The 25939-nt window shown below is 36.5% G+C and overlaps 1 protein-coding gene across 1 annotated transcript; it reads right to left on the minus strand.

Annotated features, from left to right (window-relative positions):
• Positions 1–272: 272 nt before the first annotated feature.
• On the minus strand, positions 273–7459 carry LOC148843318 (DNA glycosylase superfamily protein). The gene is made up of 5 exons (XM_088958816.1): positions 6253–7459; positions 2264–2321; positions 2058–2141; positions 1691–1832; positions 273–947 (listed from the first exon to the last, which is right to left on the minus strand). Exons 1-5 carry the CDS (start codon positions 6725–6727, stop codon positions 543–545), a joined length of 1164 nt encoding a protein of 387 aa, XP_088814942.1. The 5' UTR covers positions 6728–7459; the 3' UTR covers positions 273–542.
• Between the last annotated feature and the right edge of the window lie 18480 nt (positions 7460–25939).

A 25939-nucleotide genomic window follows, 5' to 3' on the forward strand; every position in this document is an offset into this window, starting at 1 on the left:
AAGAAAAACCTTTGGGCCCCTCATTCCAAGAGTGATGAAAAAAGAATAATAAAAGCTGTTGGAAACCTGTAAATAGGGCAAACGGTCGTCAGATGGTCCCTCCTGTCCATTATTAGCACCCATCTGTCATTGTGAGGTCATGCATCGGATGAACAGACCCAAGGACAGAAAATCCTTTTTCCTGCTCCCTAAGGACTGAGGAGAGTTGAGGACAAGGAAAACCTCGCCCGGCCGAGATTGGATTAGGTTTTTAACTTCTAATGTGAACTATGGGTTGGTAACCTTTCACAGCTTCACTGTACAAAGAAATAAAGTGTACATCCATCCATCCATTCATTGGGCTTCACCTCCACGCTCACGGCTGAAAACCTTCCACCGACGTACCCAGACAACACTGGATAACCAAATTCTCATTTTATAATCTACAAAGCAAGATCTATGCATAGAAGAATTCATAATTTCTTTATACACAAAACCACCATACACCCCTCATGAATGAGTAGCCCAACACCAACTACCTCTTAATGAGTAGCCTTGAGTGTTCATTCCGAGACATTCAACTTATCCATGGCCTTTCCCAATTCTGAGTTTATCATGTCCTCGGTCTTCTTCTCTTCGGCTGTGCCCTTGCTACCTGTTGGTGCCTCTTCCGCTTTCCCAATTCTGAGTTTATCATCCCCTTCGCTAACTGTTGGTGTGTCCATACACTCTTGGAATCTGAAGCAATTTATGAGATGGTCGTTTGTTATTCCTGCAACTTGCATGAACGAGTAGACGACAGTCGGCCCCACGCTCCGAAAACCCCTCCTCACCAGGTCTTTGCTTATCACATCTGCTTTCGGGGTTTTCACTGGAACTTGTCGGGGATACCGGAACTTGCTAATTATAGGCTTGTGATTTACAAAGCTCCAGATGTAGTTGTCAAACGACCCAAACTCATCAATGACCTGCATGAGAAAATTCAACTTTTTAGTTTTGATAACGTGATAGCAAGAAGAGGGGAAAACTATTGACAGATGAGAAATACTTGGGTAGGGCTTCAAATACGGAAGACTTGCTGTTTAGCCTATCTAGATCATTCGTGTGTCATGGGCTCATGGCTGATCAGGACTCAGGACCACAATTTAACAACTTCTTGGCAATAATAGAAGATCCCGATTATATCTTATTGACTTGATTAGGAAAGGAAATACACAAGATATCCATGGCTTCAAAAAAATATATATAAGATAGCCCCACCTCACAAAAACTGTATTGTTTTACCTAATTACATGTTTACATCATGTTGCATGGACTCTCTTAGGTGGATGAAACATCCATGTAGGACGTGTCAGATTCTTACACTCCAGGGATTTCTGAGGAACATTTTGACACAAACACTCCCCCATTTTTTTCTTCTACATAGATGAACGGCTAGTTAATATGCAAGAGGAATGCCATTTTTCTAATAAAACATTGCTTGATAACAAAGGCCACCTTTTAGACTGCTATGTGCATATCAAGCAAAACTGGCTTACATTCATCTAAAAGAGCTGAATTGTTGATGTTGAACTACATATGGTGTTATGTCAAACAGTGAATATCACCATCAGTCCATCAACATAGAATTTCTTGAAAAATAAATCAAACAAAAATAAGTCCTTAATTATGGATTCTGAGGATAAGTAGTGCAAAACAGAAGGGGATCTACCTTGCATATTTGGCGTGCATTCCCAATGATGGCACGCAGCTTTAACTCTGACAATAATGAACTGGCAGTACTTCCCGGTGCTGTTATCTTCTTCTCATTCAATTTCGAGACAGCAACTGGGTCGAAATCTGAAAAAACTTCCCTGCATACATGCATATGTCAGGAGGGGAAAATACAAGCAAGGTATGGAAATTAGATGGCCCACCTGGCCATCCAGCAAAATGTGCAAAATCAAGATGCCACCACTTCATCTACCAATCTTTTGGCTGGTTAAAAGACTATTTGGCAGATGACGCAGAAGATCAGATCAGCCCATTGATCAAATTATTGAGTGTTAAAAAGTTTCCATCAGCATGTAATTCAGTACCTAAAAATGTGCCTTTTGCTCAGGATGGTAGGCCATGTAAGTTCAGCCAAAGCACCAGATAGGACAAGCAACTCAAATAGTTTCCTGCACATTGTCAAGAACATCAAGCAACCTAAGAATCCTAGTTAATGGCAGTTTCTGTCATGGGGTTAGAGAACCCCTTGGCACTGGAAAAGGGAAAGGAAAAGAAGGTTCTTATGATGTACTTGTCATCGTGGACTGGAACTCCCCATTCTTCATCATGAAAAGCAGCATAGCAAGGATCTGTTACAGAAAATGAAAACCATTAGGCAGAGAAAAATTTTACATTGATTGGTTAGAGAAATGGCTGCAAAAAAAAAAAAAAACCTACAAAGAAAATATGGTACTGAAGTTCTTTGAGAATTAAAAAAACATATGTCAGGTTTGCAGATAATGGAACTTCTGCAGGCTGTCATGATGATCATTAGATGTAAATCTAGTAGTTACCACTAAAAGAAGATGAAACTAGTGTCTTTGCTCAGGATATTTTCATTGTGACGTATTACCAGTACATGCTGAACTTGTCGTCATACGGCCAGAAGGGTTGGACCTTAGACAAAAATTCACCATTTGGAAAAAAATACAAAATACATTATCAACATCCAAGTCATGGATGGAAAACCCATGATCACCAGGTTAACTAACATTTAGACATAAAGTCCATAATAAACTTACAGTAGAGGTTTAAAATAGCCTCATAGTGATGCTAGCAGGCTATTATAATCTTAAGGACTAACGTTTTGACAGCTAATTTTGACCAAACAGATTGAAGTATTGAACTACATGTGACCACAACTTCTGAAGTACGAACTGGATATCCATACAAGAAAAGCACCCATGTGATTCCCAGAACAACAATGTGTCTTCAAATCATTAGCATAAATGTTACAGTTTGTAGTGAACAACACCCTATGCTCAGAGACTAGACCTGGAATATTGTATTGTCTTCGATTCATGTCTTTCCTGATCAAAAAGTCTAGTAGAGGTTTAGTTCAACCTTCAAAGCACAATAATACTCATAAACCCACACTAAAAAGAATTGCATACTAATTATTACTCATCAAAAGAAAATTGCATACTATTAATTACTCATAAAAAATTGCATACTATTTATTATAGAATATTGGAACAGGGAATTTCTGAAGTAACTTCTTTTATCAACAAAGGTTTCATTAACTGATTAAATTAGAATTTTGATGTTACATATCCATGCTAGACAGAATTCCAGCTCCCAATGTCTTATGCTCAAACCCAATTACAGATTGGCCCAAGTCAATTGTTCCCTATGAACCCCTTGCCTTGCTAGAGCATCGGACAGACTATTTGATGTTCTTTTTACCCATTTGAATGTTGCTTCCACTTTTAAAGTAGCTCCATCATTCCATGGTGAAAAAAAAATCCCAAAATGTAGAAATTCTTGCAGTTTTAAAATTGGATGTGCTGCTAAGAAAAATAGCAATTTGGTGAAAGGTGAAAAGCATCATTTAGGACTTTATTTGATTTGATTAAAAACATAAGCAAGATAACATATCCCTCTTCTAACTCCCCCTCCCTCTCCTTGTGTAAAAAAACAAAAACATACACATACACACATACACAAACAAAACAAACAAAATTAACACCATATTTATCCACTTTGCAAGCCAAAATCCTCCTAGTGTGGTACTGTGGCTTATTAAGATTTGTCCCATCTTCAATATTTGAAATGTTTTTTAGCTTGTAACTTATATAACTTGGTTATAAGTAATTGCTAATTTAATCCAAAAACAACTCACCAATGTGTTGTCTGGAATCAATAGTTTGATGCTCCAAGCATTCATGTTCCATACTATTTGAAAAAAGAAAATGAATATTACGTGTGTAGACAAACACTAGTGTCACAGAGGTAAGCAGTTAAGTACCAGAGGCTTTAAATCACAAAAAGGAAAATGTGCATGCCCCTCCATAACTAAATGCATCTGCACTTTGTATACCTTGTCCTTTTGTCAATTAAAGGTCTCTGTGGCACTCATGATTCCCATGAAACTAGAATTGCTCTACACCTTGTGTATTGAAATAATGACAAGATGATGAAAGGGTGGCATAAGAAAGGCTGATGTTTTTAGTCCCTTGTGTACCATCTAACAAATATTTATGGGAGATACATTACAGAAGGAATGTACAAAACTATCAAATCATAAACAAGTAAAAACAGATGATATTAATTAAAGTTTGGAGTCCCTGGTTCCTGGTACGAAAAGAGATGTTGAAGGCCAAAAATTTCTACTTATAGATCCATAAGGATATTATTTTAATAGACACATCATGCAAGAAAACGATGGATAAATCAGAAATATGGTTGCTTCCACCTTCTTGGACCCACAGTTTTATCTGCCTTCCTGCTGTTTCAATTCCCACTGGCCCAAATTTTGGTAGTCCAATGAGTACCTAAGAACATAAGGGAAAATGTACGCAAAAAAGGGATGGTTAGGACTAACATTGGGTAATGGCCCTTAGTACCTTTCCATGACACACTAATGCAAGATAAACAACACTAACCTGAAGCCACACATTAATTAAGGGCTAGAAAGGGTGGCATGATTCATTTCACCTACTGCACCAATAAGAAAGAGTGACATGATTCATGTTTGGGGGTTCAGAATCAGGAGATGGAAGATCAAGAAAGGCATTTATTAAAGGACTGGGACAAGAAATCAGTACCCACGTTTTAATAGAGGATACAACCCTAGATAGATGGTCTAGCAAGAACAGGGTTCATGTAGACAACTGTAAATAGTTGTTATTGGGGTTCTTTTAGTTGAGTTTGATGTTATTAAAAACTAGAGTACCATCTTACAGAATACCAAGTTGCAACTAGATAACTATTAATCATAAAAGTGAAATGATGCAAGGACAGAACTGATAAGTCATCAGATGAACCTGAAGTCCTGAACTAATAATTGATGGATAGAGACATGATAAATATACAGTCCAGTTGAACCTGAAGTCCTTGTGCTGCCTTACGCCTCAGCCCAGGTGTGCACCTTTGTTATTTTTTGTACTTTTTTATGTTTTTTAAGCATGGTAGCTGGGGTGCAGAAACCATGCTATTGTTCATTCATTCTTCCAAGCCATTTTGTGGTTGATGCACCTTGTGCCTCAACCCCCTTTTTTGATAATATTGCTCATTTGTTCTCCTTAATTTAAGTCAATTTTTGAAAGGTAAGGAATTTATTAAAATTATAAAAACATTTTTATGTATGGATTAAGAATTAGACTCTAACATGGGCTTGCTTGGGCTTGCCTCGAGGAGCTTGGTACAAAGCAGCTTGTAGAACTAGAGTTATGTGATTAAGAAAGAAATAAAGAGATTAGAAGCTTCACATTCTTCCATGTTATACGCATTTTACTTTGAATACATTTTAAATTTAAGTATGCAACTTTAGTTAATATTATTTTTAATATTTCTTTTTGCAATTTCTCTTTTTATTTTGCATTTCTTTTACTTTCTTTTGAAAATTCTGGAAAATTTGCCCCTTGCTCCAAAAAGGTGTGTGCCTCAGGCGTAAAAAAGGCCCTTGTTCTTTTGAAACACAGGTTCTTAGTAGGTCTAGTATCCAGCATTTTCAATTCAAGAAGCTATTAGTATTAGGATTTCAAAAACTTGAAATCTAATCCAACATAACGGTGAAGGATTGCTAAACTAGATCATCTTAATAATGTAAGTAATGATATATTTTATATAGTCTATTAAATAAGTAGCAGTAACATGTATGGGTTTGCCAAGGTCAATTTTTATTTGAGCCTATCAAAAAAATTATTTTGATGTGTTAATGTTTTAGAACAGTTCAGACACCTGACCCAACTCCGAAACTCAGAAGTTTCTAAATTGCACAAATGCCAAAGAACAGGCCTACACAAAATTCATTCCTTTTCTTTAATTGGGCTTCTTGCTTTTCTAGAAAGAATAATTGTGATTAATGGAGTAAAAATAAGCTAAATCCACTACTGCTCCCCTAAAAGTCTTTCATCAGTGCCCACGAAGGGTAACTTTAACTCTAACCTTGTACCTCTGAATAAATATCATGTCAGATTAACAAAACTTAGATGAGCTGCACAAAAAAAAAGTAGAAAGTTGCAAATGAAAAAAAAAAAAATCTTAGAAAAACCTTGAAACTGAGAACCAAGTACATACCCGTGTTTGGTGTCACCCAAGCGCATCTCTTCTTGGTTTCTATACTGTCAGGTGAAGAATCTGAAGCACTATCAGGGACAACCTTTTCTGGCCTTGAAATAGAATACTTCCTCCGGCTTGGCGTACTTCTTGTTCTAATTAACCTTCCAGTAGAAGCTCTACTGTACACCGAATCGGAAGAAGCGTCAGACGAGCAAGATGCATTGAGCGACAAGTTAGAATGCAAGAACTCATGCCTCCTCAAAATTGAAGGAACGCTGATAGGTTGGAGCTTAGGTGGAGAAGCAGCAACAGGAGATGACGGAGCTTTCTTCTCCTCATCTACAGCCTCCGGAGTTTTCTCTACCTTCCTCAAAGGTTTGGAAGCGGGTTTCCGAGTAACCAACGACCTTGTCTTGTTTCCAGCCGGTCCAAGGACCGGCCGTGCCTCCGAATCCGCTACGTTCATCGACCTGACTCTAGGAGCCCCCGACATGGAACGAACTCCTCGATTCTCCTCAGATCTCAGCTTTTCACTTTGAAAATCCCCGGATTTCTCCACTTTTGACAGATTTGGGTCTAATTTAAATGCTATAAGTCACCACTCACCATCTAGCACTCAAATTCAACAAACAAAAACCCCACTCCAGCCTCACAGAACACAGAAACCGCCACTTCTGCATCTCCTCTGAACGACTGAATCTAGAGTTCAATCAACGCCTCTGAGAACTCCATTATCCACTGTTACTTCAAATCTACTTAACCAGAGCTCCAAAAAACCACAAAACTCCTCGAGCTTTGACCAAAACCTAGGGCTAATTCAAGCCACTGAGACACTTCCTTGTCGATAAACCATATAAACCAGCTTCAAATAACATAGAAACCCAGAGATTCTGTACTGCATTGCCAAAAACGAAGCTTTCCACCTCAAAACATCCATCTCAAAGTGTCCATTTTCAACTCTCGATGTGAAAAGGCTGCCATTCTCCCTGCAAAACCCCTCGTCTACCCTAATAACCCGCTCCCTCCTAAAATAAGCTGGAACCGCTGAAACTCGCAGCGAAATCCTCCCAATCCGGCTAACAAACCAGCAAAAATGGATCACTAAAATACAGACTTGAACAAAAGCAAGAGTGAGAGAAATACTCGATCTAGGGATTAAGAGATGCGAGAAGCAAGCGGAGAAGAAGTAAAAAGACGCGAGCGAGAGAGAGAGGGAGAGTGAGAGAGTGAAAGAGTCGAGAGCATTTATATACCGGGTGACCGGTAGAAACCAACCAGAGCAGGTAATTGACCGGCTATGTCCAGTCAAGTTCCTGGAATTACTTGAAATAAAGACGATTCTATCCGGTGTCTCTCCGTCGTGTAATTTTTATACTTTCTTCCTTCCTAATTTGCCCTCGGAATGTTTTATATTCCCAAACGTGCCCCCAAGTGGAGAGCTAGCCGTTGCCACTTTTTTAAATCCCTTTGTTTACAAGCGAGCAAACCAAATCGAGTCGACACCCGACAGAGCGCTCTGCTTCTTTCCATTGGATTCTCTGTGGTAGATCGAGAGAGAGAGATGTTTTGCTGTAATTTCGCGCGAGAAATTGATCAGGGGATGAAGTAGAGCCAGGTAGCGTGAGAATACGGCACGTGGCTGTGGGACCCCTGGGAAGTTAATTTTTTAAAAAATGATTTCTTTTATGATTGATCAGGTGTTGAGTCACAGAGGGAAGTTTCTATTCGAGGTTAGGATGGGGATTGCCTCGCTTGGATGGACAGAACTGGGATTAGGATCTTATTTACACAATTTGGCCACGTGGCAAATGGAGTGATGGCGATGGGTTCAACCGTTTTCTCAGAATTGTCTGTCTTTAGGTGGAAGGTTTTAGTCAGACAGTGGTGAGAGAGAGAGGAGCGATCCCGCTGAGTTGTGGTGGGAGCCCTGTCGTGGGTGAAATTCATTGGTTAAAAGTTGGAACAATTTACAATTTCTTATTATTTGAACCCTGGAGCGAATGAATGGAGGACGTGTTAGGGCTCTCAGTAATTGCTTCGTGGGAGCGCGCTCTCAATTTAGAAAGGTAGGAAATCAAGAATCTTCAACAAATCACTGGAAATTGAGGGAAAATCTATGCTGCCGGGAAATTGGTGCAAGTAGGAGAATATAAATATTATATGATATATGCAACTTGATGTTGATAATTAGATGAAAACATGTTATTTAAGATGTAAGAATACATTTTTTTTTTTCAGTTGAGCAAACAAAGAGAAAAAATACGCATATACTATAAGAACATTTTTTCTGTGTTTTGGGTTTGATTAGGATGAACGAAAGATATGATACCAGAAAAATTTAAAACGAATGAAGGGGCACCATAAAAGTGGTAGCAAAAAAAAATTCCTAGCTTGTCGGCCCGTTCTGACAATAAAATAAAAAATTAAAAATTTTGAAAAATGGTCAAAATCGTTCGAATGGTTAATCGATTGGTTCAACGGTTTGCTGACCAAAATCAACGGTTTTGGAGGAAAACAGAACCAATCAAGTGACTGGCTCCCGATTTTTTGGTCCAATCATCCGGTCCGGATCGGTTTTAAAAACAATGGGTCAAAACCTTTTTGATATAATGTCTTTTCAGTATGACAGATTTTTTGTTTTGGTAAAAATTATGATAGATTTTTTTCTTTTGTTTTTAAGAACCAAATTTTTTTCAAATTAGATGATTTTGATTCAATTTAGGAATTCACAAGAAAAAACAAGTCACATAGGAGAACACAAAGGTGGTTATAATTCATTAGATCAGTAAAAAATCTTAGGGAAAATTTATGATGATAGAAAGACATAATATTGGAAGACTTTTGACCAATCAAAATTTATGATGAATTTTGATAAATTCTACATAATTGATTAACACGTTTATGATACATGTTGATTGAACGCAAATTTTTTAGATATCATTTCTTTCCAATATCATAGTCGAACCCAAAATTTTAACTTGTGCTTTTATTTTGAGAAAAAAAAAAAGAATGGTTTTGTTGTTTTTAGAATGCCAGTACGGTGGTTTTAAAATGAAGTCAAATTTTGGAGTGCAGATATTGTATTTAATTCATGATACATGATAACAGATCATGAGGATGAAAATATATTTTTTAGAGACCAGAAATTCAAGAATATGTTTTTCCTTTCAATTTTTGAAACAAAAATTATACCCAAAAACATCCCAACCACACCACAATACAAATAACTTTTATATAATATGTATATTGATGGTGCATGATCTGGTGCTCCCCGCTAGAAGACAATTCAAATGTCGAAGTAATGAGGTTGGCTGGTCGAGTTGCAAGAATGTAATGATTAGAGTAATTGGGGTGGACACTCTGATGCTAGAAAGTGAGAGAGACTAGAGAGCTTGAGAGATAAATCTCGCATTACTTCTTTGATTGATGGGATGCTTTTATATAGACACAAGTTGTGGGATTCATGTAGCATGTTTGAGATCTCCGAGAAGACATGAATTATTGGCCTGCCAAGCTCAAAGGTGGTTTCACGCTCAGAAACAGCTTCCATGTAAAGTGATAAAGCTTATCCAATTGCCTAGCAGGGTGGAAATCAGCTCCATTGATGGGACGATGTGATTCCAAAAAATTCAGAGACGATAATCCACACGTAATAGAGATCGGCCAACACATTATGCAAATTTCCAACCTAGCCTCAATCAGATCATCGGCGACAAATCGACCCTGGCACTGACTTGACCCAATCAAGATGTCCGTAGATTGGCCTTGCCAAGATAGTTAAGATAGGTGAGGTGTGTTTGCAGTATTTTCGAAGTCATTGCCTAAGTGGTATTGAGATATCATGCATTGGTTCTAAAATAATACGTGACATGATATCATGAAGGACCAAATCACCCTTGATCACATACCATACATAAGTTTTTTTTACCATGATATTGAAATGGCATGATATCTAAAAATCTTATCACCAATCATAAGTGTTAACCAAAATCAGTTTGTATTTATCAAAATGGACGGGAGTGAGGGGGTGTTGATTGGTGAGAGCTTTTCTTGTATCATACCTTTATGGTATCATAGATTTACCGAAAAATGAAATATATATTACTATTAGTTTCTAAATAACAAACATTTAATACAAGAATATAATGGTATGAATTAAAAAATAAACTTGGCGGTGGCTGATCCGGCTGATCAGGCTGTCCATTATCTAAGTTCGAATTTCAATTCCAATTTGGATTTTATTTATTATTAATTTATCTGAGTTTTCTTCCTCTGATTGATTAAGAATTGCTTCTATATATTGTTGACCTCTAAACATAATCTTATTTTGATATTTTGATGATGGACTTATTTATAATGTATAGAGTTTATTTCAATCTCTTCCTGTATGTCATAAAGCTGTTCATTCTTTCCAATAGTAAAATTCAATTGGACAAAAATGAGTAACAATGAACAGAATGAGAAAATATTGCTACAAATCAAATGTATTTTCAAGAAAAAAAACTTCTTTATATGGCAAGAATGAGAACAGATTTTTAAATCCATTTGGTTACAAATTTCATTTTCATTAATTTTGTATGAAAGAAATAAGCACATATTTAAAACTAATAAAAAAGAAACTAGTTTGTTGAATTGAATAGGCAGTTATGCAAACGAACAAAATAGCTCGGAGTTTCAAAATAAAAATGAAATATAAAAGTTTTTAAAATAAAAAATAAAATTAATAACATGAAGACGTACAAAATATCAACAATTTCATCAAACTGAAAATAGTATCTTCAATAAAGATAATATATTATTAGTCATAAAATAAAATATAGTAAAACATCATAAAACCGTACCTCAGCATACGTTTTCACAACAAACATAAATCAGTAGTTTATGACCGTTTGGCACATATATAGTTTTCTTAAAGAATGAATATGAGGCACCATTAATTTTCATGCTACAAGTTCAACTTTTATGACATGAGCTCATTTTTCATTCTAAAATGAATGAGGCCCATAGCAAGAAATTTGTTGCTAAATGCTTTCACGTGATTCATTTTCACTCAATCTTGCATAGAATGAGTAAGATTTGAAAGAATGAGACTTGCAACAGCGAACCAAGAATGTCCTTAATCTCCAACTTTGATATTTTTGGGTACTTTTCATTCCTATTTTTATTAAGGCCCCTTACATTTGGATGAGTTGAGATGAAGATTCAATTAACTGATTCAATTGTTTTCAAGTGTTGTAGATAAGTTATTCAAAAAGGCCAAAGCCGATAACCTTCAAATGACTGACCGACAGCTAACTTAGAATTTTTTCAAGAATTTGGTAGAGTGCTACTGTACTACCACTAAGGCCATCTCATTAACATTTAGAAAAAGGTCAAAATAGCAAGCACTCATATTTTGATAAAATCAGAAAAAGAGGCCACACTTGATGGGGGTAGCACTAGAACGTCCCCACTGATCCACTAGAGTGTTATAATTTAATTCCATCATTGTTCAATGTTTGGTCTGAGTTGGTTTCAAGGCTATTGACTTCGATGGATGCATTGATGATAAGGCCGTTGAGTAGACAGCCATTTATGCTTCCGTATTTCCTTTTCTTGCTTGTTTGGATGGGCAACCAATAAGAAAAGGGATTATTTATCACAATTTGACTTGAGCTCCTCTACATAGAATTATTGTTTAGGTTTGATGTTTTTCTTGTTTGGACTCTGGTCCCTATTTAAATAACTTTACATTGCTTAGGATATATTGCATTAATAGTAGCCTTGTTTCTTTTTTTAGGCTCAGGTCTGGGAAGAGTACAATTGTACAAATACAATTAAATATATACAGTGCAAATATAAGATTTATAAATATAATATACAAGGTTTTGTACTGTATATATTTGTATTTGTCTTCTTCTCAAATTGAGCTTTAGTTTTTTTTTTTTTTTCAGATTAATTATGATGATTTATATTAATAAGGGCCAGGTTTTATCGAAGGAAATTAATGTCTAAACCCTTTTGATATCATAATTCGACTAATTTTTATGCTTCCTTTATTTATTCATTTGCACTGTTATGTTTGTCTTATTTGCTCGTGAAAGGAAAATAGGAAGTGAATTATGCACTAAGAAAATGGAGGCAGAGGAATGTTATTTATTTGACAGAAAATTATGGTAGGTGGAACGAGGAAGGTGGTGGTGCAAATTTTGCACCAGGTTTTGGATGCAAAATTTGCACTATCAATAAATGTCAATGAGACAATGACTGCAAATTTTGCATCTAATAGCAGTATTAATTATAAGGCTCCATTTGGGAAGAGTACAAATACACATATGTACAACGCAGTTACAGATGTAAATTTGAACTGGGTCTAGAATTTTATCCAGTTTAAATTTATATTAGAAACAAACAGTGCCTTACATGCTAAAATTTGGTGCGGACACAGGTTTGTCCTGATAGAAGCCGATCTCAGGGGAGAATTCTTAGAGTTCATTTAGTTTATAGTCAGAATCGGAATTTGAATGGTCTAATCCTCTGACCTGTGGTTCAAATAGGTATCAAAATTGGAATCAATTAGAATGGATTCTCATTCTCGAATCTCGAGGGAGGGGATATGAATGGTCATTCCCTCAAATGGGGTAATGCCATTTCACCAAGAATGGAAATTCCAATTCTATCTCCATCCAATCAAATGAGTGGCAATTCCGTTTCTAGACCCTATCCTGTGAACCAAACAGACACTTGAGGCATAATTTCCTAATAACCCTATACAAAAAGGGAATTGAATAAAAACATAAAATAAATAGACTTATATAAACAAAAGTTTTCACTCCCTCCTTTCTTTCTCATCCATTAGCTTTTAGATGGAAAATTTTATAAGGGGTTTTCCGTAAATTCCTTAAGAACTGTAGTCCCCCTCAACTTTCTTCTTCTCGTATTATTTTCTATCAAGCAAAGTACAGCCTTAAAAAATTGTAGTTTAATTAAACATTATACCAAACACCCCCCATCTTACAGACAGAAAACCTCGCTAGCTAGCGTCAAATATGATTAAGGGAAGATAAGCCATTCCATCTCATTGACAACTCGAATCGTGAAATATTGAAGAAGGAATATCTCGTGAAGTTGTTTCTATTTGTTGACTATTCAGTAGCAGTAGGTATTTGCACCAGAACACATAGAAACAAAAATAACTGTACAATTTTGAAGAATATAAGTGGAAAAAGGGAAGCGTCTGTCTTAAGAAAATGTCTTCTAATAGTGAATAGAATGATTATGTTTGGCTGTTTCCTAAGAAAATCAGAATTCTTATATGGTTGTTTCTAGAAGAATCTTAGCTTTAACCCACTCGATCTCATGCCCTCCTTCAGACCCAATATTTCTAATAAAAGCCTACCTGCTCTACAATATTTCAGTGCCCACCACCATCGAATCAATAACTATTTATTAGGGTTTAATCATCCATCATTATTTTCAAATTATGTGAGGGTGTGTTTGGAGATGCCTCTTGGAAGTGCTTTTACTTTGGAAAGATGTATGCAAAGGTGACCAGGAAAAACATCATCATCACTATCATCCAAGTTTTGTTCCCACCAAAATAGGGTCGGTTACATAAATCCTGTTTCGCCATTCTTTCACAATAAAGACCAATCAAGATTCATAACCATGAAAGTTTGACAAAAGTTTTAGTACTTGGTATGGGTAGGATTTAGGCAGGTTTCGATTATGATTTTTTAAAAATTTGAATGGACCTGACCCAAAAGCTTGAGATCAAAGCAATGTAAAAAGTTAATTTGGACCAATCTGAGTTGTATATATCCCTAGTGCCTGATTGATTGCGAACCTCTAGTTTCTGATTAAGACAAATTTGACCCAAAAAATGCATCTTTCTTTCTTTTCAGCCTGCCTTGTCCAATATCTTCAATATCTAAAGATCGAAATCTTGGGAAAATCTTATATGTGATTTCTTGTTAGAATTTATTTCTAAAAGCACTTTTGACATATTGCTCGCTGCTTCACAAGACAAACCCAAACTGCCAAACAAGACCTGTGCGGGATCAATTGTTCTACTACAGTATGGGTAATAAAATAGTGTTTGTCCATTAAGCCCTAAACATCTCACCTGATCTTAATGTATGGGTACGTAGTTTTATACTATTATAAAACGTAAAACCGTACGAAATTTATCTTTTTGTTCTTAATTTAAGACTGCCTTAGTTGTACAGGAGTAGGCCGTACACGCTTTCATATTCTTTGATGTTTTCTGAAATCTACAGCAGGAATTAAGTTAATTGGTCCACTCTATTTCCCATGGTCAATGGATGTTGGCCAATCCGAGTTCATCTCATTTGCAAGTTGATTTATGAAAATATGATTATTGTGCACTCTCCTTTATTATCTGATCATCTCCGATGAACTCAACTCCATTATATTTCAGATTTCAGATCGGATAGAAAAACAGAAAGCTTACTGGGTTATGGTTTTTAAAACTGATTTGTAGATCAAATCGATCAGAAATTCGGTTACCAGGTTGAATGCTTAGTTTGTTATAATAAAAAAAATAAAAAATGGTCAAAACTGTTTGAACGATTCTAATAATTAACTGTTTGGATCAACGGTTTGTTAACTTAAATTAATAGTTTTTTGAAAAATCCCGGTTTTAAGAAAAAATAAAATCGATCATCTGACTGATTCCCAGTTTTTCCAGTCCAAATGTCCAATCCGGTCCGGTTTTAAAAACTATGGTTTTATTCGTTAACTGGGTGGAATTTGGGTTTGAAATTTGTTAATTTTCATTTGCTTCAAATTCTAACCTGCAGAGTCCGATGTAATTAAAAATTTTCAAATCCTGCAATTTGACTTGCAGCCTTAATTCAACCTATAGGAAGCTCATTGAACATCGAGGTCTGCAATGTGAATTCTGTTTCGTCATTCTGTAGAAAGACCTGTTCAGAGTTATTAACAAGTGTATGAAATTCACTAAATCAAACGGTTCATCAATTAAACCGTCTGGCTATGAACATCGGGTGATGAAACAGAATTCACATAGCAGACCTCTATGATCAGATAAACCGATGTTCATCAGAATTCAATGGCTATGAACATCAGAATTCAATGGTTTAACTCTGGAAATATACTTCTAACTTGTATTTCTTATGAACATCTATAAAATTTAAATAAAACTAACAAAAAGGAATTTTCTGAAGTGATTTAATTTTGGAAAAACTATTGTTCTTCTGTAGTGTTTCTAATCTGGCTATAGAAGAGTAACAAAATGCAGGGTATTGATTTTGGAAAAAAAAAAAACATATAATGCAGTATTTCTTTTATAGTAAAGTAAAAAAAAAAAAATCATTAAAAAGAGAGGTAAAGAGTCAAATAGGTGGTCACGAGAAATCACCAAAGAAAGGGAAAATTCCTTTACATACATTACAAAAAAAAAAAAAAACCCACCCCTATAATCTTCATCCAATCAACTCTGCTTCAGTCTTCAAATATTGACTGTGCCTTCCTCCCCTCCCCACCTTTCTCCATTTTACCAACATCCCATCCCTTCCCAAATCTCATAGATTAAGACTATATTATTCATCTCAACACACCTTTACTCAATAGATTAAGATATACTAAATCCAGACCCAACGCCAGACTCCTTTGGTGGGGTTTATCATGGTCTGGGCTTGCACTTTAGGTCTGAAATATTAGCTTGTGTAGGGGTTGGGCTTTATGCTATATTTAATATCATATATTATTACCTTACACAACTCTATCTCCTTTAAGTGCACCTCTTCCTCCTCCTCCTTCCCTTCTATAACATCTACAATAACTCTGAACTCCCACCCTGTTTTTCCTTTTCATCTCTACAATCTAATTTTCCTCATGAATGCCCCTGTTCTTGGATACAAACATTTTTTTTTTTTATATTTTTTTGAGAGAAACATACCATCTTCAACCCCATCTAGTCTCCCCAACACTTCAAAATATTCCCTTCTATCAATACCAAAAGACTTAAAAAGCTTGAGCAATATTTTCTACTCTTAAAACCTGAGGATCAACTTCAGATACTTATAAATTTGCAAGAATCACCAATCTTGACAATAGGGTGATGTGTTGATACCATATTGTTTTCTTGTTAATTTTTAAGTCTTCTTTCTTCTGCTCTTTCCGTAATTATGTATGTTTTTGTAGATTTGTTTCAAATGGGTCATTAGTCCGTTGGAATGATCAAAAATATTTTCTTGCTATTTAATTACATGTCGTTTTATTTTGTTAATTTTGTAGTCTCTTCCCTGGAATTGCATAGCATCTTATTTCACATGTGGTTTATTTATTTATTTATTTTTTCTGACTTGTCCTGATTTTATTCCTCTCTTCTTCATCACCAAGATTCAGTTGGTATAATTGCATATCATCTTCATACACATTCCTCATATTCTGCCACTTTTTTTTGTTCTTTCCAGAATGTGGCCTACAATAATGGATCAGTTTTTTCTGTTCCATTGCGAGATACGATGGACAAAATAGCAAACTATTTGTTCCTACGATGATGGGCCAGTTTATTTCCCTACTTTGTTCCTTTCTCCCTTGAAGCTATTGATTTATTATTTGTGTTCATAATTGATATTTTGAGATAATGTTGCATTTGGTAGCCTCTCATTTTTTATCACCTAATGGTGATTACTCGTGGGTGATTCTCTCATTTTTTCTCATTTATTAATTTATTAAACTTGTTTTTATTCTGTATTAATCGGTTCTGGTTACGTACCAATTTTTTTTGGCTAAGTGTCTCGTCATTTGGCCTACTCCCAAGAGAGGATGGTGAAGCTCCCTGGTGGTGAGTTACTTGGTGATGAGCTCCCTGGTGGTGAGCTACCTGGTGACGAGCTCCCTGGTGACGAGCTCCCTAGTGGTGAGCTACCAGGTGACGAGCTCCCTGGTGGTGAGCTGCCAGGTGACGAACTCCCTGGTGGTGACCTACTTGGCGACGAGCTCCCTCGTGGTGAGCTACCTGGTGGCGAGCTCCCTGGTGGTGAGCTACTTGGTGACGAGTTTCGTGGTAGTGAGCTGCCTGGTGACGAGCTCCCTGGTGGTGAGCTACCTTGGTGGACTCGTCATTTGACTTGCTCCTAGGCGGCCTGTAACTTAGGGGATGGTGGAGCTCCCTGGTGTAGCGCAACCCGACTACCCTTTGCATGAGGTGATCTCCTCTCCTTTGTAAGCGGCGGGAGCTAAGGGACTTGCGAGAACTGAATCAAAGGACTCGGGGTATTTTCCTGGTGGGGACTCTCCGATGCCTAAGTTAGCATTCTGATTGTAGGGAGCTTGGAGAGAAATGAGAGAGCTAGAGAGCAGGGATTACCTCCATTTTTCTATTTTTTTTCCTTGTCTTTGGGAGTCAGAGTCCTTATATAGCGGTGTCCAGTCAAATCAGGCGTAACCGCCTCTATCAAGTCAGGCATAACCACCTCTGTCTCTCTGCCCCAACCGTTACTACCAGAGCTGAGGCGGCGGGTGCAGGCAGCTATTGTAGGGCACAACTACTACATTTTTTTTATAATTGTTATCATATTTTATATTTGAAATAATAAATTTGATGGATAATATATAAAAAATATCAATTAAAAATATTAAATTTATTAGCATATAAATAATTTACTACTTTATTAAGATTATATTATCAAAATTTGAATTATAAATTATTATTTAAATAAATAAATATAATTTTCAGTATAACCAAGTCTACAGTTTTCAGACCCAATATAAGTAGGAGAATCTATGATTTTAGCTCGATTAATAATCAGTTTACCACCCTGTCCCAACCCAAACCCTAGAATCAGGGGATGCTCTATATGTTATGGGGCCTACATCCATAAATGACTCTACCAATCTGGGTGTGGAGTGGAATCCCAACTGTGTGAGGGATTGAGACTCAATTACCTCATCTTATGCAATTAGAATTTCTTACTCACTTTTCTTACCCATTCTCTACCCGCCGTGAATTGGAATCACACATCTCTATTATGAATTGAGAGATGTGTGGTTACAATTCAGGACGGGTAAAGAGTGAGTAGAAAATCTGGAGTCCATCTTATATAACCCATATTCCATTTAAGTAGGGGCGTAGGGCTTTGGTTGCAAAGATAAGGCTTAGTGTCAATTTAGGCCGAACCCTACTTCTGGCCTGGACCAACCCGAAGTCTAAGCCTAAATTGGATCAGGCTAGTTTAAGCAAGCGGAGGCTTCGACTCAAGCCCAACCAATGCAAGAGCTCAGATAGGAACCTCCGAACTTCCGAAGTTGCAGTCCTCTCACTCCAGTCCTGTATCCAAAAAAGACTTCATGGTGGGCCTAGGCCTGATTTCTGCTGAGGGGACATCCAATTTGGGCTACTAAAATTAGGTTATTAGGTTTAATCTAGGCCTAGATCTGTCTGAACATCAAATGAATAGAGAAATGGGTAATTTTTTCTGTTAAGAACCACACAGGGTTAACCATTTTGTTAGAATTCGGATTGGTTGAATGCTTTAACTGTTCAGTGGGCTGTGGAATCAATGATGAGGTTCAACGCCAGTAATAAATTCATGGGCTTCACTGTGAAAGATGCTGGTCCCATGCATTTAAATACTGGCATGTAACCTTATCATTGGTTCCACCATCCATTGAACAGTTAAAGTGTTTAGCTAAACCTTGCTCATTTTGTTATCTATCTAAGGCGGATACTTGCCTTGTTTTGTCATTGAAAACACTCTTCCTCTCAAAGACACCGAGAAGGCTTCATTGTCCGCATTATAATGCTGTAATGGAAAGCCAAGATGATCAAGCATGCGCTGCAGACCTTTTATGATATGCACCACTTTGGGTGCCATAGAAATGTCGATAGGGCTGTCAATAAAATGGATATTGGTCTAATCTGATCTGGTCTAATATGAGTTTTTTACAGATGGATTAGGTTCAATTCAATCTGGTGAATATTTTGGATCATTCTGGATTGGTCCAATTCAATGTTTTGACCATTCAATCTGTTCAAATTGGTTATAATTTTGATTTATCTGACTTAAGCCTGGTCCATTAACACTCATACTCCTGTCTTTTCTATCAATGGGTCAGATATTGGTTCAAACTAACCCAATCCAATATATATCCATTACAGTTGGATCAGATCCAATCCAATCTAATAAATATTTTGACCCGGATTGATCCAATTCAATATGTCTTCTTAGTCCATCCAATCCATCCAAATTGATTTTAGACTGGACGGGATCCCATCCAAAACTAGTCCATTAGCATCCTTAATGATGAAGTAACAAATTTCACAACTATTCAAATGATTGAATCAAGGAGGTGAGGTAGAGAGAATGAGAGATAATGTGAAAGACACAAATGTTTATACAGGTTTGGCTCTTCCCAACCCTATGCCCTCTCTCTAAGGTCCTATCCCAACTTTCAATCTATTAACAGATTGGATTTTCCAATGTTAATTAAAATCAGTTATAGCAGCGGAGATAGCTTTCACAGGTCCTATAGACAAACCTTCGGCGTCACTGGATAAACTTGATGGATGCTATCCAAAACCTTTCATAAGAGTTCTCACAAAGATTAATCAATGAAGCACAATAGATAATCCTCTTTTAGGATCAAATATTTTAGTTATAGCACAAACTATTCAAATTGCAAAATCTTGTATTTTGTATTATTTTATATATATTTATATTTATATTCTTTTCAAATTGTGATTTAATTTCTTTCTTTGTTTTTTTTCTTTTTCAATTTATTTTCATTCTCCTTTGTTTTTTTTTTCTCTTATTTTTCTATTTTTGGATCTAACAGTTCAAGCTCTGTTTTATGTTTTGGTTGAGAGTTTATAGCTTAGTTTGAACATAGTCATGGCATTAAATTCTCTCACTTTTTGTTCAAAACATGTGAGGAGAATTAAATGTGCATTTAATACCATTTAAAATGGTTAGCTGATTGCATAATCACGTAGGAGATGTCTCCTGAGTTGCAAGGGATGTCCCTAGAGTTACTAGCATTTTAGGCACCTTCCAAGGGATATCCCCAGTGCCATAAAAGTGCCTTCTAACACTTCCCAAGGTATGTCTCCTGAGTTTCAGGGGATGTCTCTAACGCTATATCTTGTTTGGTGCCTGACGAGATATCTCCTACCATAGAACTTTAGATACATCAAGTATCTTCCAATTAGGCCAGGTTCAAATGGGGTTTTGAGCCACTTAGGCTCATAATTCTTATATCTCTTTAACTACACAAATTTTTAAAATTTCTTTTGGTAATTCATCCACCGCATCAAGTCGGCTATGTCTCTAAGCTCGTTACTTGCATTTGGAAAGATTTCCTCTAAAAGTACAGCCTTACTCGAAGCTTTGAGATGATTGACTTTTCATTTTCTTGCACACCATCAACATGAGAATAACTAGATTAATTCAAGCAACAAGGCTAAATTGCAAGTGTTGAGAATTGAGGTCACAAAAGCTTGGAGGAGAAGTCTTGAGGCATATTTAAAGGCATTTTGTCTTTAGAACGTTATTTGCCCCCACTCAATTTTATTGAATTTGTTGTTGGATTACAGATAAATCTACTCTTAGAATACAATAAAGCCTTAGGTGACAATCTGTAACCAGTAAAGTTGAAGAATCTTCGGAAAAACATTATGTGAGATAGAAGCAGTTCAGATTGAGAGAGACAAGAGTGATTTTTTTGAAAATTTGTGTGTTCATTTGCTTGATTTATGCTCCTTATATAATTCCTGGAGATTAATCTTAAAGAAAAAGGTGCTGGTTCAAAAAGGCTCTTTGTACAGTTACAATTTCAAACTTTATAATTGTTCAAATTTAGTTAATGGTTAATGTTTGTTAAATTTTGAATAATGCCTCTTGATTGAACCCGATCAAATCATAATCACTGGATTTTTCTCAAAACATCAATGGTCATGATTCAATCTTAATTGTACCCTTTGGTGTGATTTAACCTTGGCACAAAAAAACAATGCCGCCTTACATGAACCACACTGGTGGCACGAAATGCAAGCAAAGTGCGTCTCATTGCGCTGCACACATGCGTGCACATGCATTACATGGTAGCAAGCCTCCATACTCTCTTCTTATCTAAGGAGTGTAGACAAACTCCTACTTAAAATGAGAGATAAGGCTTTAAAAAAGAGAAACAAGTTAAAAATTAGTTTTAGTGTGAGATTTAAAAAACTATTTTCAAGATATATGTGTAGGTGTATTTTCATGTTATTAATCAATCAAACCCTATTGGACCAATAGAAAGTTAGTTCATCAAAATGAGCTTGTTATCATTAAAACATAATGCATGTGGTGATAACCGCCAACAACCTCAACAATCTTTCTTTAAATTATCATCTGTATTAAGGTTCCACATTCATTTGTTCCTCTACATGATGTGTAAGGGGAAATTGGGGGGGCGGGTAGGTTCATTTCTGTCTAACATTTTAAAACCTAAAAGTAGGAAAATATACACTCAAATTCCAGTTGTTAGCATTTCATTAATTATTTTGAGCATGTGATTTCCTATGCACCTTTAAACATTTTAAAATCCCAAAAACACCCTTTTCTTCAACCTCTTGTCCAACAAAAGTTCCTTCTGGACTGAGCTTGCTCCCACTTCATTGTTCTATAAAAAATAACTCTTTATTTACAACCCAATTCCTGTCTATTTCCACCAATGACCAATGTTTAGCCACTCTCCACAATAGTTGATAACACCACTCTAATAGTGGTGCTGTAATGAACTTGTGAGTTTGCCATCTCCATTGTTGCTAAAATCTTGATCTATGCTGCATTTCTTTCTTTTCAATATGCAGTTTTGGCTCGACTTGTGTCAACCCAAGCCATCTGCTATCTCAATCACTTCAGTTATAGCTTTTGAGTTTCATTTCCATCTAGTGTAATGTGGCCTGGATTATAGAAATATCTGCAACAAAGAGATCATTGTCGACTTCCCACTCTCACTTTCCCAACAAGAATGATAGTCTGAGATGTATTGCAATGTTAGATTTTGAGTGATCACTTAACTTCAACATGGCTTACAAAACTAGAGTTAGAATTGAAGTATGTTGATAAAATCAAACACAAAGAATACATTATTGGAATAAATTGTTAGGAAAAGGTCACAAAAGATTTGAACATCAAGCCTTGATTGTAGAATAATTAAAACTAACATGCCTAAGGACATGTTTGGTTCGTGGGAATAGGGGTCTGGAATTGGAATTGGAATTGGAATGGTCCAATCATTTGTTTAGACGGAATCAAAATACCATTTTCATTCCTGGTAGAATGTCCCCCATTTGAGTGAATGATCATTCCCTCCCTCTCCCTTGGAAATTAGATTCTATTCCAATTAATTTCAATTCTGATTTTGATTCCCGTATAAACCAAACAGACTATAGATCATTGTGATTCTGACTGCAACCGAAATGGACCTCAATTCAATTTCTTTGCTCACATCGTCTAGTGTCATTCTAGGGTTGTCACTAAGATTTATCTTTGACTTGCGGCCAAGAATTTCAAAATACTAAATCAATGGAAGTCTTGGCTTTAGTTGTATCGCGCAACACGGTGCTTGATTGGGAAATTAATTCCAAGAGCTGTCATGCTTTTATTTATTTATTTATTCATTTTGCAAAAGAAGGAAGAAGCAACCTTCATTATTTAATAGAAAACTGTACAGTATAGGCAGTAGCATAGTTATATCTTATGGCCATTTGGCCTTTTTCCTATTTACATGCACAAAAGTAGATTCAAAAGATCGCAAAATGTTCTTTAGATGATGCTAGTGAAGTTGCTCCACCCACACGTTAGTCTTGTGACTGTCAGATAAGAAATCTATCATCAGAATCACTGTATATAGTAATACTTTGCAAGGATAATCTTTGGTTGCTTCTAGTCCTGCCAAGAGAGCTCTTATTTCGGCATCATAGTTTGATGCTGCCTAGCAACATTGTCCTTCGGCAATGGTTTCCTTTGTGGAGAGTTCGATAATAAATGCCCTTCCTACGTGACCTGATACAAAGTTAAATGAACCGTCAATGTGCATACTATTGGAGGATGGTACCTGGGTTAAGTCTGAAGTAGTGCTTGTAAGCCAAATGAAGCATTGCTGTAGTTAAGGTTCAAAATATTTATATGTCTGATACGTCGGTAGGGGTATATTGGGCGATATTGATACTATTTTTTTTATTTTATTTTTTTATATTTTTTCAAAATCGGTTTAGGGGGGTCGGTTTAAAACTCCTCTAACTCCTAAACCAGTCAGAACCTTGATATACCCACCATATAAACGTATCAAAAAAACCCCGGAATGATACATATCAACTAATACGGGCCCATACATGTTGAAACTTTAAACCTTGATTGTAGCAAGCACTCTATTTGTACGTTGACTTTTGATAGTGTGATAGTGTGCTTTCAAATATTAGCTTGTTACTTGCTCTCTAGATTAGATAAAGTAGATTACAACCTTTACCAAATAGGTAGATACAAATTTCTTTATCGTTGATGATTCTAAGAGAATTTAATCATCCTATAAGGATCATATTCTTGTATTGCTTATTGATGCTTCATCTTATTTGGATTAAGGCCCATTTGTCCACTTGCCCACGACACCAGACTGCCTGGGAATATGTGCACAAGAACAGATGGTCAAATTCCAGCCACAAGGAGCATTTATCTTTTGTGAGTATTCCATTCCACAGGAGCTTCCAAACAAATAATTGGAATCTTGGTAAAATTTTTGCTTTCCACAAATGCTTCCAATTGAAATGGGTACTTGATGGGGTTGGATTTTTTGTTACTAGCTCCTGATAAATCGAGGAAATTGTTAGTTGACCCTTGGGTGTTTTTCTTCTAGATTAATTTGTCCAAAGTCGAATTCTGGGTTGGGTCGCATGTTTTGTGTATGGTGGAGTTGGGCTGGGTCAAAATGCTGGTTCAACAATTAAAGGTTCCAAGACCTGTCACTATTTAGTAGGTCTACCACTGAGTGCCTTGTTTATTTGTGAGCTTCGATGAAGTCCAAGGCCGCCCAAGCTCTTCGGCATACATAGCTTTGCACAAGCTATGGTGTGTTTCGAGCCATTTTCCCATTATACCACCAAAGTTCTCTTACAATATTGTCGATTGCATTATGAGTTTTGATTGACAATATTTTTGTATGCGTGGAGTATACGGGAGTATATTGCAATGTTGATTTGGCTAGAATTAATCTGCCAGTTTAGGAGAGGAATTTTGATTTCCATGTAGTAACCCGACCACTTAAATTATCTAGAATTTCTTGATGGGAAATGTCAACGGCTCTGATTCCTAGGTATTTAGAGCCTGAAAGTGGTTTATAAATTCACGCTTGAGATGAATTTCTAGTGATGTCTACGTACATTTCTAGTGAACATGATTGATGACTTGCCAAAGTTTATCCTCTTACCGGATAAGTTTTCAAATTTTCCTAAAACTTGGTTGAAGACTTTGGTTGTGACATGTCAGTCTTGACAGAAAAGAATCCAAAACATCAACAAAGAGTAAGCAGGTAATCTTATTGGGTCCATGCCTAAGATTTTAATTCTTTTAAGTGTGTTTACAGCTACTTCTGCTTGGAGTAATTGGGTGAGTACTTCCATGCCTAATATAAAAAGATATGGTGACAAAGGGTCTCTCTACCTCAGTTCCCTACTGAGAGAGATGAAAGTGGTGAGCTTCACCTCCAAATTTGATAACGAATGTGAGGATAAATCCATTTTGATGGAAAGTTCATTTTTGCCATTGCTTCTCTTAGGAATCTCCAACCCATTCTATCGAAGGCCTTGTACATGTCGAGTTTGATGGCAACATGACATCTCCCTTTTGATTGCAACCTCATGTGATGGTAATTTCCTTCACTAGAAGAATATTATTCGTTATCTGCCAGGTTTTTAGGAAACCAGACTGGTAGGAGGAGATGACCTCTTGTAGTATGGGTTGCCAATTTTGTACAACACATTATATAGTCTGATAGGCCTATAGTTGTGTGCATTCATTGGTATGCTACGTTTAGGCACAAATACCAACTTTTTATTATTTATTTCCTTGGGGAACTACTCGAAGTGAAAGAAGCTCTTGACCAATTCAAGGATTCCTGCATTTATAATGTTCCAATAATGTCGGTAGAAGTAGGCAATGAAGCCATCTAGTCTTGGAGCTTTGTGTGGATTCATCTGTTCCACTACTTGGAGAAGCTCCCCTTTAGTCATTAGTGCTATCAAGAACTCTACTTATGTAGGTTGTAACTGGGGGAAAGAGATGGAAGATAACCCATTTGGATTAATAATTTCTCTCTCACCTCTGTCTGCCAAATGATATTAGAGATAGCTTTCGATACTTCACTTTTTCTTGAGGTTCATTGACCCTTAGAGTCCTTAACCTAGATATTTAAGGTTTTGGTATTTCTTTGTCTTGCTAATTGGTGAAAGAATTTGGTGTTTCTGTCACCATCCTTTAACCTCCATAACTGTTAATGAATCATATGCCATTTGGAGGGAGGATATTTCATGTTAGAGCCCTGAGTTGATGATCTTGGATATGACCATATGCCATTTGTAGTGACTTTGTACCAAGGATATTCTTGGATTTGTATGGCCCATGCACTCTCAATGACTTGTCTGCGAGATGGATGGTCAGTCCAGAAAGGGAGAAAATGAAATTGAGATTTAGATTGTGGG

This window comes from Nelumbo lutea, chromosome 8 (assembly GCF_056320005.1).
Source record: "Nelumbo lutea isolate HS-2025 chromosome 8, American lotus-T2T, whole genome shotgun sequence".
Classification (NCBI taxonomy): domain Eukaryota; kingdom Viridiplantae; phylum Streptophyta; class Magnoliopsida; order Proteales; family Nelumbonaceae; genus Nelumbo; species Nelumbo lutea.

Bases quoted from the DNA above. Each gene is read 5' to 3' on its own strand.
- LOC148843318 (XM_088958816.1), bottom strand. From the start codon at position 6,727: ATGTCGGGGGCTCCTAGAGTCAGGTCGATGAACGTAGCGGATTCGGAG. The intron at 2,322-6,252 runs GTATGTACTTGG...TTTCTGTAACAG, and splicing joins TTGGGTGACACCAAACACGG to ATCCTTGCTATGCTGCTTTT. The intron at 948-1,690 runs GTAGATCCCCTT...TTTCTCATGCAG, and splicing joins ATGCACGCCAAATATGCAAG to GTCATTGATGAGTTTGGGTC.